The sequence below is a fragment of the Carassius auratus genome, chromosome 25 (assembly GCF_003368295.1).
Source record: "Carassius auratus strain Wakin chromosome 25, ASM336829v1, whole genome shotgun sequence".
NCBI classification, from domain to species: Eukaryota; Metazoa; Chordata; class Actinopteri; order Cypriniformes; family Cyprinidae; genus Carassius; species Carassius auratus.
The window spans coordinates 9,351,398-9,364,876 of record NC_039267.1 but is presented as its reverse complement, the minus strand read 5'-3'; the positions used below and the strand labels follow the sequence as shown (position 1 = coordinate 9,364,876).

At 37.9% G+C, this 13,479-nt stretch overlaps 1 protein-coding gene across 5 annotated transcripts in view; it reads right to left on the bottom strand.

The window, feature by feature from the left end:
- Positions 1-3,965: 3,965 nt before the first annotated feature.
- The window catches only part of LOC113043692 (alpha-mannosidase 2x-like), a 29,380-nt gene continuing 19,866 nt past the window's right edge, over positions 3,966-13,479 (bottom strand). For 4 of the 5 annotated variants that reach the window (XM_026203219.1, XM_026203220.1, XM_026203218.1 and 1 more), the window contains 10 exons: positions 13,263-13,428; positions 12,930-13,166; positions 11,765-11,887; positions 11,573-11,687; positions 11,357-11,490; positions 11,068-11,209; positions 8,411-8,544; positions 6,991-7,185; positions 6,680-6,793; positions 3,966-4,168 (listed from right to left, as the gene is read on the bottom strand). In XM_026203219.1, the coding sequence (XP_026059004.1) occupies positions 4,016-4,168; positions 6,680-6,793; positions 6,991-7,185; positions 8,411-8,544; positions 11,068-11,209; positions 11,357-11,490; positions 11,573-11,687; positions 11,765-11,887; positions 12,930-13,166; positions 13,263-13,428 (1,513 nt within the window). In that variant the 3' untranslated portion in view covers positions 3,966-4,015. The remainder of the gene's footprint in view (positions 4,169-6,679; positions 6,794-6,990; positions 7,186-8,410; positions 8,545-11,067; positions 11,210-11,356; positions 11,491-11,572; positions 11,688-11,764; positions 11,888-12,929; positions 13,167-13,262; positions 13,429-13,479) is intronic. The other variant, XM_026203222.1, reaches the window with a different exon arrangement.

Genomic DNA, 13,479 nt, shown 5'->3' with positions numbered 1-13,479 from the left:
ATCAGTGCTGTCGACTGGGTTGTATTTTACTTCAAGTGCTGTGGAATATCTGCAGAGCGCACCTTATTATCCTCCTTAGATGTTCCGCAATGGTTTAAATAGGTTTTATCAGACTCGTTAATGGTCCGATGGAGAGGCACAGATCTTCTGTTCCTGCGAGACGAGGGCACTTTTTCTGTTATGTTGAAATGATTCTATTAGGCTGAATTTAGCGCGATGTATTGTGTTTGTCTTGTTTTTTTTTGAGGAAAGGTTCAATGTGCTCTTTGGAGGTGGAAAAGAAAAAGTTGTGCAGACATTCAGAACGAGTAGGTGGTGCCAGATTGTTTGAACTGAAGCTCGACGTGCATCCGAAGCAAAATAGAAGGAATTTCCAGAGCTGGTGTAAGGATGTTTATTCAACACTTCAATGAGCATATCAGATGAGTTGCTATTGAGTTCGGCTTAATTTTGCAATAAGCATATTGTTTATTCACTCACAAATATGCTTTGATCTTATTTCAGTGAAAAGTCTGTTCCAAACCGGTTTTTAAATCTTCTAGAGCACATCAGATGTAGTGAACGATCTTCACAATTCTCTTTGCTATAAAATGAATACACTCAATCTCCAAAAATAAAGTGTAGCAAAACTGGCTTCATGTAATTCGTGTGCTGTATTCTGAAACCATATGATATATTAGTGCAAGAGACAAAAGGGAATTTCAAAGGGTCGTTCACACCAAAGATGACAAATATACTCAGTAGAGGGTTATTAGTTCACCCAAAAAATATTTCTGACGTGAATTACTTGCAACAACTTTATAGCATTTGACACCAATGGATGGTAACTGATTATTATAAGTGCCTTAAAGGGATAATTCACCCAAGAAATTCTATCATTAATTTCCTCCCCTCGTGTCGTTCCAAACCTGTAAGACGTGTTTCATCTTCAAAAAATCAAATTAAGATATTTTTGATGAAATCCGAGAGCTTTCTTACCCTGAGACAGCAACGCAACTGCCAGAAAGGTAGTTTCATTGTTAAATTGTTCAAATTGTCTGTGTTCAACTGTTATTTCATGAACTACAAGAATATTGTTTGTGCATAAAAAAATAAATAACGAATAACGACTTTTGAATAACAAAAACACTGACAGCCAATCAGAATCCACCAGCTTTGAAGAGCTCCAAGCATTTAAAGTGGCAGATGACAAAACTGCAGCGTGCTTTTATAATAAGCAGACCGTTACTGTGTGTTTTTACATATGCTATACAGTTAACATTCTTGGTGTCATTTTTGAATATGTAAAATCAATTCCAGAACTAAGGCAGAGGACAATTTTCTGTCATTATAATGTCTTGCATTTCTCAAAGACTGCTTCAGAATACAGCAAGAGTAATATGAAACTACTTCCTGGAGCTTTTCCACAGCCCATGGGCATTGTGTGGGAAAAGTGCAGCTAGGACATTCTTCAGAGCTTCTCATTTCGTGCTCCACCTGGCAAAGAAAGTCTTTTGGTCAACATGAGGGCGAGTATAAATGACAGCATTTTCATTCCGGTCTCAACCAATCCCTCAAAAACGTCTCCAGCTCTATCAGTGCCTCTGTCATTTTATTAAAGTCCTCAGTGGTGAGATTGAGTTTTATTTCCATCTCAGATTTATTAAGAAGAATTGCCTCTTTCTCAAACGCCTGGGCTCAGGGAGCAAGCTGCTCTTTTAGTACACAAACCCGTCTGCTGTGGAGGAAACCGAATCTGGTCTCAGCTGAGCGGAAAGGGCATTGAAAAAAAAAATAACAACCACCATACAAACAAAAAAGGGCAGTCTGACTTCAGTAGACCTGTCAGCACTGTGAGAGGACAGCGGTTTTTTCCAGTTCTCTCCAAAGGCTGTCTAGTAAATCAGTTCCTCCGATATCCCGGCTCTCACAGAGGATGTTTAGATATAAAAAGCATCTATTGTGAGCTTTTGTTAACTGAACTCAACATTTCACACCCCATGCATTAAATGCAGACAACTCCATCCTGCCCCCTGTCTGCGCTTCATAGCACGACAACAAAGCTTCAAGACATCTGACAACAATGGAAAGCCGATTCTAATGCAAAATCTCACTTCAAGATGTGAATCACTCATCATGTGGGATCTTTATTAAACATCCGCTTTAATGTCTTTGCATTTGCTTTTACCAGTCATTTTTTATGAACACACTCTCAATGTCAAACCAAGAAAAAAAATAAAAGAAACGACAACAAAAGAATAAATTAACTTCTCATTTCACTGCCATTTCTTTAAAAAAAAAAATCCATCTCAGAACACACTACAAATAAAGGACATCTAACAAAGAGATCTGCCAGTATGAAACACATATGCACAGTAAAAACAAGTATGGAAATGAATCAGACCGGATTACAGGAGCAAATGCGAGCTACTTTGGGAGCCAGAATGTGTTCCAAAGCAATCAGAGAGACGTTTGGCACTCCATGCTCATAGTTCCCCCTGCAGGGAATTATCTTCCTGATAGGACGCTACTCCGGAACTTGATTAGCTTGAGAAGCCGGCTGATGGCCTGACTGATGTAAATGGACGTGGGCGCACTACAGAGAGAAGTCGGTATAAGTGAGAACATTGTTCTGTAATTTCAGATTTTCCCAGGGGAGACAGACGGACCGGCTGGGAGAGGCGAGACACAGACAGCATTCCCATGTTCAGAATTGTCAGATTCAAACAAACCGAGGTCACAAAAGCCAAAAGGGAGGACTGAGATGGCTCTGCTACACATTACAGATGGGTTTCCTACAGCGAGATAAGCCCTAAATGCAGTTTGTGTGGGAAATGGGCTAAATCTGAGCACAGGAACCCGTCCCTACCCGCCCTACAATCGGATATGACTTCTGTTTACCTGAAAATACTGTGAGAAGGTATATCAAAGCAAACAGGTCGACGACTAAACTGATCTAAGTCTTGAAATAAGACGATCTCTGCATATCTGTTCCCGAACTGCATTTAAATACGGCTCAAACCTGCATATAAAATGACAAAGTATAAATGCACATTCTGCGGCTTGTTACTATGCCAGACGCGAGCAAAACGGTACAAATAACAAAAATGTGTTGTGGATAATCCATAGCTAGCTTATTAAGAAGCAGCTTTATTTATTAACAGAAGATACGGTGGATAAAGATTGTAAACGTCAGCTCACGACGCGCGATTTGAGGCCAACCAATGAAAGCGCTATCCGAAGACCCCGACCGATGTTGGATCACAGACGTCTTCTTCTGTCAGCGAACGGTCGGGAGCCATTCTGAAAGAAAGATCTGTAAATGCCGCATCTGTTACAGCACTGACAGCCTTCGCAGGCCAAGCTGGGTGACTGACATTCATAGAAAGAAAAAACATGCGGCCGCCGAGCGTAGGCAGAACCGTCCACAGCAGAGATAAAGAAATAAAAGAACGACAATGACGCAGATTCAAGCGTAGCTGCCAAGGCCTTAGGAATAGAAAACAAATTAAATGGAGAAACCAAGCTTCACATATTGCACCGAGTCCCACAATTTTGTATAGAGCCAGTTGTGTATGTAGTTTTGGGTTATTTACATACAGTACGAACTCCAGCGATGAAAGAAGCAATAAATGAGAAACTGTCAGCAGTTCCAGGCAAAGACAAAAAGGGAAGAAAAACAGAGCTAAAAAAACAACAACGCTCAGCACTGCTGGAATAAAAAGATGTTCACCGATTAGTGCTCGTCTGATAAAATCTTTCTGAAAAGACAAGAGATGTAAAAACACACACGGACATTCTTATCTCAGCACCCGGGCCGGCTACCAAATCTGACTTTGGCTGGAACGTTCTCATCCTCGAGTGTTTATTTTCCATTTTGCGAGGGTTTAGTCAGCGCCTTTGCGTTGATTCAGATGCATTAAGTCTGGATAAACAATCTCCAAAAGAGTTCTCTGCTCATCCAGCTGTGGTTGTCTGCTTTTAGCGCAGGTTCCAAGGGTCCACACGGAGAGCCCGGTTCTGGTGCAACCGTGTTCTAGCACAGCTTGAGCTTGTAGGCGGAGATCTCCATTGGCTCCAGATTGATGGAGGAGTCGTTGGAGAGCGGAGGCTGAGAGTGCATCAGAGACAGAGACATGGGCTGCAGGAGATGAAGATCTAGCCCACGAAACAGCCCCGAAATGGAGAGCTGGGAAGACAGATCAGAGACTCAGATTCAGAGGGACTAAAAATAGACCTACATGCATCCACACAGTTAGACCTGTTCAAATGTAGTCAAACATGACTATAACGTAAAAGTTTCAAATAGGAACATAGGAATATAAAATAATAGTATGGGGATTTTTTTTTATTAATGTGAACAAAACATTCAGATATCTAAATGAATTGTATGTACTCATATATTGTATACAAATATGTGTGTGTGTGTGTGTGTGTTGAACAACTAAAATTACTAAATCGAAAAAAATAACTAACAATGAAGAAAAAAAAAGAAAAAATTAAACTGCTGGCAGACTTAATTTCTTATTTAGAGTATTGTTTAATTAATAAAAATACTAACAATAATAAAAACATTAAATGGATAGTTCCATTTAGTCATCATTTACTCTCATGTCCCTCTTGTCATTAAACCTTACTTTGTGGAACATAATAAAGCTGTTGTGGTTATCCTTGACTTTCACTGTATAAACAAACAATTCTGAGATGTTTCTCAAATTATCTGCTATGTTCCATATTTAATGCAAGTCCATTGTAGCTGAACTGTTATATATATATATATATATATATATATATATATATATATATATATATATATATATATATATATATATATATATATATATATATATATATATATATGTAGCTGAACTATATATATATATATATATATAGGAATTAATTAATTAATTAATTACATTTCTAAAACTACAATTTGTAATGTCTTCTTGATACTTTCTCATTAACACACACAAAAAATATCTTCAAATAATCTTTGGTGGATATTTTCAAAGTAAAAATTATTTTGCGATTAATCAGATTAATTAATCGAAATATCATGCAATTAATTAGATTAAATTTAATTGACTGACAGCCTTAAAAATTACTAACATTAAATTAAAATGAAAACTGAAAATATACAAAAATAAAAGCTAATTCAAAATATTAATACAAATGATAATAGTACATATAAATAACACTAAAACAACTGACATTTTAACAGTAGAAATATTTTAGAAATTAATAATTAAATATATATATACACACACACAAAACACACTCATTCACAAATTAAAAAATGAATATGTTTATGATATGCTCCCCCTCAACACATTTGACACCTTTTAAAGGGTTACTCATCCCCAAAATGAAAATGTTGTCATTAATCACATACCTCCATGTCGTTCCAAACCTGTAAAAGCTTTGTTCATCTTCTAAACACAATTTAAGATATTTTGGATGAAAACTGGGAGGCTTGTGACTGTCCCATAGACTGCCAAGTAAATTAACACTGTCAAGGTCCAGAAAAGTATGAAAGACGTCGTCAGAATAATTAATCTTCCATCAGTGATTCAACCGTAACATTATGAAGCAAAGAGAATACTGTTTGTACAAAAAGAAAACAAAAATAATGACTTCAACAATTCCTTTCCTCTGTTTCTCTACACATCACCATATCACCATTTTGGAGATTATGAGCTGAACGCAGGCAGTGTATGTTCTTCTGAGTCAGCCGCGCCACAGAGTTGCGTGGTTTTCTTTCTAATCAAAGCAAAAATGTACGTATAAAAAAATGAGATCTGAACAGCAGACGTTAATATGTGTTTAAACTAAACTCATTTAAGCTTTGTCAGTTTAAACATTTAAGAGCCAGAGGATGCGCAGTTAGAAGATTTGTGCGTGCGCTCATCCGAAGCACGCAAACCCGCGCCTCAGAACGCGTGTAAAAATTAAGCTCTCTTTTTAGTATTGTGTTTAAATGGACAAATTCTGACAAAGAGTATGTCAAAATGCCTGTTTTGGTAAGTATCCTATAGCAGACAGAGCCGGCTGAATGCAGGCCACTGTATCAGTGCATTCTCTTAAAGTGACAGTCTTTATATTAATCGAACAGCAACAACAAAGAAATCACTCACTGTTCTTGATTAAAAAGCTTTTATAACTTAAATAAAGAGTTATCTTTAATTTATACAGTCCAATATGCAATGCTGTTTTACATTTGATTACTTTATTACTTTATTATTCAATTTCTGTACCTAAAAACTTATGCTAGACCTACCTAAAAAAACAAAACAAAACAAAAAAAACTGAAAATCACTGTTTATTATTTGTATCTTTACTCTATTGTAATTATTTGTGCTGTTGCTTGTAGTTGGATAAACTATTCTTCTTCTTTTATTAGAAAGTATAGTTTTTCCATTAACATAGCACATACCGAACTGCACCGAAACCGTGACTCTAAAACCGCGAAACAAACCGAACCGTGAAAAAGTTGAACCGTACCACCCCTAGTCACAAGCCTCTCGGTTTTCATCCAAAATATCCTAAATTGTGTTCCAAAGATGAACGGCGCTTTTACAGTTTGGAACGACAAGGGGGTAAGTGATTAATGACAAAATGTTCATTTTGGGGAGGAGTATCCCTTTAAGTCTTATTAGTGTAAGTGGTTTACTTTTTATTTTTCTCAAGTCAAGACACTGACCTGGCCTTGTGTGGTGGTACAGTTGAAACCAGGGTTCTGGGCCTCCAGACCACAATCCAGACCCAGTCGATGGAGGAGCAGAGCCGTGTAAGGAGACGGAGCGTGAGCGTCCTGCTGAAAAAAATGAAATGATACCAAATAAATGCCAGTGAAAATAAATCCCCCAATAAAACCACCAGACCACAAAATCTCAAACCCTTGAAATGTGAAAGTTTTTTTTTTCCCCCATTTAAAACCTCAAAGTCCTCATCAGTTTCACAGCAGGCGAAATCGATACTAACACACATTTCTCTCCCAGGGCTCTCATTTACCAGGCTTTGGATGCTCCTGAGGTTCAGCAGGTGGAAGTCGCAGGGCAGGGTGCCAGCCAATGGAGCGAAGGTACGAATGGGCGGCACGCCGTGTTTCCAGGACAACACGGGCAGTGCCAGCACCTCATGGTTCAGGATGGTGGAGGTCATGTGACTGAGCAGCGACGGGAAGCTGACAGTTCTGCTGTCCACCGGCTGCAAAATACAGACATGCATCAGGTAACTTCCTAGGGTCATGGTACGAGATGAGCTCAGTACAGGATCTAGCTCTACACACTACTGATCTACAGCCTGTTATAATGTAAAAGCTCTGCGGGCACGGCAGCACAGGCAGAGATAGTGGACAGGAAACGACCTTTAGCCTCTTAATTCTTAATGCTAAAGTAACAAGCTGAACTAGGGCTCCATAAAACTGCTACGCCGCTAACGTTACCTCCTCCTGGCCTTGTCCTAAAATACCAGCAATGATTTTGTTTATGATGCTGGTGACTCTGGCATAGGAGCCAGCAGGCTGCATGCATGAGGAGAGAAAGACAGGATGATAAGTGATAGACAGACAGAAACAAAACACAAAAAGAGGTTATGAGGGAATGGAATGGAAAGAAACACAAGGCGGTGCTTTGTTAACCCCTAATATATATATATAAGTCCTTGCTTTATATATTTTTATTTTAAAATTATTTTATTATTAATATATACTTAAAAATACATTTGCAATACATAATATATAGTGTTCAATATAGGACACTGTATTATTTATAAACTGTCAGGAGACAGCATGATTAAAATAAAAATATATATTATTTAAATCAGTCGGAGTCTGTGTGTAAAGCCCTTTATCTATTATTACACACTTGGAGTGAGAAGTGAAGATACTGTCCCCAGAGCCTTCACACAGCTCTCATGAGTAACAATAGTGTGCCCCCTACAGGACACTGGGTGGAATGAGCATTTACATACCCCTTGCACTGGTACGGGACACCTATATTCTGGTATGCATGACCAGATCTCTGATGTGAAGCTGAAATTGCATGCTCCAATCAGATTAATCAACTGCTAGGATTCTCGCCAGTCGGGGTGCGCGGGGTCTTATCAGTCAGCCAGGAAATAAAACCGTATTAAAAATGTAGCCGGCTGTACTTCGGAGAAAAATCCAGTCGTGGTTGTTCTCATCTAATACTTCACATGTGCTTGAGGCATCCACTAGCATGTAAACTACAGCTATGTTCTGCTTTAAGGGAATAGTTTTTATTATTATTATGAGGGGGGGAGGGGTTATTTAATTTGCATGATTTGTTTAATTTATGTGTTTGTCTGTCTCTTCTCATCTAAGTAGTCAGAAGAAGCAAATTTCTAATCCAGAGTCTGAGTCTGACTTCGGTTTGGTTCATCTGTATCCTCGTATCCAATCAGAGCTCACCTTTCCAGCGCCGCTCCTCCTCTCCAGCAGAAGACGGAAGCGATTGGCCGTTCGTTTGTTGTCCTTCAGACCCTGCCCCAGACCCCTGTTATCGTCTTGCATCAGTCTGCGGTCCAGGATCACCTCCAGCTGACCTGCAGGGAATGGAAAGAGCGTACGAGAGAAAGGATGAAGAGAGAGAGGACGGTAATAGCATAGAGCGAGGCAAAGCATTAGACAGTACACTCTCTTCATCTTCATTATGGGATACATTGCATCAAATCAATACAGAAGCAGAGCACAGTGTCCCACTGTGAGTGTTTTCCTCCTCCCGACCGTCTCAGTCCCTGATTCATGTTTCATCCTGCTAAGAAACTCACTGCTATAGACCTCAAAGTACCAGTGTTTTGGAATCGAGTCGATACGGAATTGAAAACAGCATAGCGAGGAGAGTTTTTCTCTGTATTGTCAGCTCAATTTGGTACATGGGTGAAAAAAGTTTGATTCCTTCTATGGTAAAAGCTCAGCTCGTGAATATTAATTAGGACATGCTTTTGTTTCTTTGTAACCTTCTTGAAGCATCTAGCCACATAACAGAATATTAATAAGCCGATTAGTCAATGCAGTTCAAATTTATGTAAATAATAAAGTAGTGTGTTTACTAGGGCTGGATTTCACAATTTGATTCGATTCTCATTCACAAGCTTGTGATTCGATTCGATTACCTATTTGATTCGATTCAATATTGATTTAAAAAAAATCTAATCAACTGATGATGTAAAGTATAGTAATGTAGTACCAACTGACTCTCATGAATAATGTTGAAGGTTAAAACTGACTGATTTGTTAGTTAACTTAGAATATATATTACTGACTGATAACACTTAATTAAGTTTTTAAAATATTAAAGTTACAAATGCAAAGTATTTCTTTTTCAATTAATTTTATATACAGTACAGAACAAAGGTTTGGAAACATTACTATTTTTAATGTTTTTGAAAGAAGTTTCTTCTGCTCATCAAGCCTGCATCTATTTGATCAAAAATACAGGAAAAAAATGTAATATTGTGATATATTATTATTAATTATTATTAATTTTTAGGATCGTTGTCACATGATCCTTTAGAAATCATTCTAATATGCTGATTCATTATCAAAGTTGGAAACAGTTCTGCTGCTTAATATTGTTTCAGAACATGTGATACTTTTTTAGGATACTTTGATGAATAAAAAGAAAAAAAAAAGAAAAAAAAAAGAAGCTATGTTTTTCAAATATAAATTTTTTGTAATAACAATATACACTACTGGTCAGTAATTTGGGGTCAGCAATTCTTCTTTTTTTTTTAAATAAAATCAATTCTTTTATTCAGCAAGGATGTGTTAAATTGATAAAAAGTGATAGTAAAGAAAATATATTATTAGAATATATCTTATTATAATTATTATTTTTTTTTTTTTATAAATGCAGTTCTTTTTAACCTTTTATTCATCAAATATATTAGACAGCAGAACTGTTTCCAACACTCATAATAAATCAGAATATCAGAATGATTTCTAAATGATCATGTGATTATGGGATGTTACATGTGACACTGAAGGCTGGAGTAATGATGCTGAAAATTCAGCTTTGCATCACAGGAATAATTTTTTTTTTAAGTATATTCAAATAGAAAACTATTATTTTAAGTTGTAATAATATTTCACAATATTACTGTTTTTTTCTGTATTTTTGATCAAATAAATGCAGGCTTGATGAACAGAAGAAACTTCTTTGAAAAACATTAAAATAGTAATGTTTCCAAACTTTTAGTCTGTACTGTACTACATATATATATAAATATATATATATATATATATATATATATATATATATATATATATATATATATATATATATATATATATATATATATGCACAGTACAGACCAAAAGTTTGGACACACCTTCTCATTCAAAGAGTTTTCTTTATTTTCATGACTATGAAAATAGTAGAGTCACACTGAAGGCATCAAAGGCTATTTGACCAAGAAGGAGAGTGATGGGGTGCTGCAGATGACCTGGCCTCCGCAGTCACCGGACCTGAACCCAATCCAGATGGTTTAGGGGTGAGCTGGACCGCAGACTGAAGGCAAAAGGGCCAACAAGTGCTAAGCATCTCTCGAGGAACTCCTTCAAGACTGTTGGAAGACCATTTCAGGTGACTACCTCTTGAAGCTCATCAAGAGAATGACAAGAGTGTGCAAAGCAGTAATCAAAGCTAAAGGTGGACTATGACATATTTTAAGTTGTTTCACACTTTTTTGTTATGTATATGATTCCATATATAATTCCACATGTGTTAATTCATAGTTTTGATGCCTTCAGTGTGAATCTACAATTTTCATAGTCATGAAAATAAAGAAAACTCTTTGAATGAGAAGGTGTGTCCAAACTTTTGGTCGGTACTGTAGTTATAGTACATACAATATAGTTGTCATTAATATTTCATTATTAAGAGTTTTTTTTAATTATTATTATTTGATGTTATTTTTAAGTTTATGTAAATAACATCCGAGTAAAACCAGTGTTTAATTCCATTTTAGTTTTTGCACCAAAAAACTAAACAAAGAAACTATAAATAAATTTGTGAAAAGATTTGTGTCACCGTTGCAATATCTGCGTTTGCGAAGCCTACTCACCGCTGGCCAGGCTGCTGACGCCCAGTGCCTGGGCCGTGTGGAGCGTGAGCCTGTATTGGCTGTCCTGAATATATGCCATGGCAGGCATCGGGTAGAAATTAGCCTGCAGTGGAAGTTTCTGGAAGTACCGGCGAGGCTGGATCTGACGAGCAGGGAGAACACAGAGCATGAGCTTGATTATCTGGCCAGAGAGCAATCTGAGTCTAGGACGAACAGTGGCTGACTGCTTCAATAAAACCAAGATTATTTTAAGACTCCGATGAACAGTGTGTGGACGTGTGTACTTCACCTGGAAGCCGTTGAGGTCGGTGTAGAAAGTATCTCCGCTCTGAATGTCGGTGACCAGCCGCATGGCCAGCTCCTTGTTATTCTGATCTCTGATGTCCACCATGGTGGTGATGTCCAGAGAAAGACCATCGACTCCTGAAGTCATATGTCAGGAAGAACTGATCAGTCAGGGCAGAGATGTCCTCACACGAGCGAGACAGATGGATGGAGAGAGTACCTGGAACATTATGAATGCGGACCATCTGCTGGAAGTGTTGATAATGTGCCACAACCTCGGCGAAGAGAGGCCCTTCCACCACACGCACTACAGGGGCTTCTCTCTGCGAATACGGCTGAGAGCGAGCAGAGAGGGAGGGGTTAATTGTTTGGTAAATTGCTTTTCGCCCCAGTCAAGACTAACAGACACTACCTTGGCATTTCCGTCCGGCAGGAAGAGATAGGCCCCGCTCTTGTCCTTGGAGGGTCGAGTCCCGTATGTGAGGAACTGAATCTGTACCCTAACCTCCTGAGGATCGTCTTTACGTCGAACACTCTGATGGAGAAAAGAGAATTAATCACTGTAGACTTCTCTGCTGACTCAGACTCTAAAAAGACGACTCAACAGCATATGTACTACAAAAATAGGACAGGGATACGTTTCATTTCTTTTGGCAACAATAAGAAAAAAAAAAACACTTGTCCAGATGACTGAACATAAAAATAGACTGCTGATGTCATAGCTGGGAAACTTCATTTTTTATTACCATGAAATATTTGCTCGGTGGAGCTGATTTTCAGCATTTTTTTTTTCTTCTATGAGGGCAATTTTTTCTAGTGGTGCACAAATATTCAAACTTATATTAACCTATATAAAAAATATTAAATTTTTTCTTTAGATGACAAAAAGTGAATGTATACAATATATAATAGCTTATATACAATATAGAATAATGCCAAAACATTTTTCATATATTTCAATTGAATATTGGCTTATAACTGATATTAAAATTCTATATTATTTTACCCAAAATAATAAAACATAAAAATATATTTAAAAAATGATAAACTATAATGAATAATTCTAAATGCTACTATAAAACAGTATAATACAGTATTCAAAAATGACATTTAACAGTGTTATTACATTTTTACTACTTTAAAGATTAAGTGCGCTTTGCATGACGGCAAAGGTAATCAAAATTGTAAAAAATTGAGGAAAAGAGCATGCATAAATAAATATCAGCCGATATGTACACATACAATATAGACTGACCAATAGAAATTCCTAATATTTGCAGATATATGCATACTCATTGCACATCTTTATATTGTGTATTCATAAGAACAAGCAGGAAGTTCACCAAGAATGAATTGCGCCGTTGACTGAATCATTTGCTAATGCTCTCTGGTTTGTCTTAGCAGTGGATTTACTTTAGGATTTATCCAAATGAGATAACAGTGTATGGTGTAAACGAAATAAAAACAAGCAAGGGAATTAACTCCTCTTCCTGGGGCATTTCAGTCACTTTAGTGGCACCCTCCCCTCAAGCCATGGTTATTTTCTCACTTCACTTCCTAACTCAAAATCATCTGACCTCCAGCAGGCCTGTGGTTCCAGAGAAGCCCAGGGTGAGAGACTGGCTCTGGATGTAGAACGGCTGGGCGTCCACCGTCTGCGATCGCACGGGCAGAGGGTCCAAACCCCGTATGCTCTGACCCCGTCCCGGGATCCTGAGCAGCGTATCAGAGCGCAGGGTCATGGGGGAGTCAGCAGAGTCATACAGGTGGAAGACGGCCAATCCCAGAGCGGGGAGGCGTGCCATGAAAGAGGCCTGAACGAAAAAAAACAAAAAAAAACAAGAAAGAGTGTAGGTATTGAAACTAACTTTCTTTAAGATCCAGAAGCGAATGGACACAATTAAACACACCTGGTAGACCTCTCCACTCATCTCAACGGCAGACACCCACTGCGCGCTCAGCTGAACCGGTAAAGTCTGCCCGTCTTCAGTGAGCACCCGAACTCTCACCGAATTCACCAGCACTGTCACCACACACAGACGCTCCTGCTCCACGGGGTTAAACAGCACCAGATACCTGAAGAAGAGGAGGAAGATCAGAACTGCACACTGAATCAAATGTGTTCAA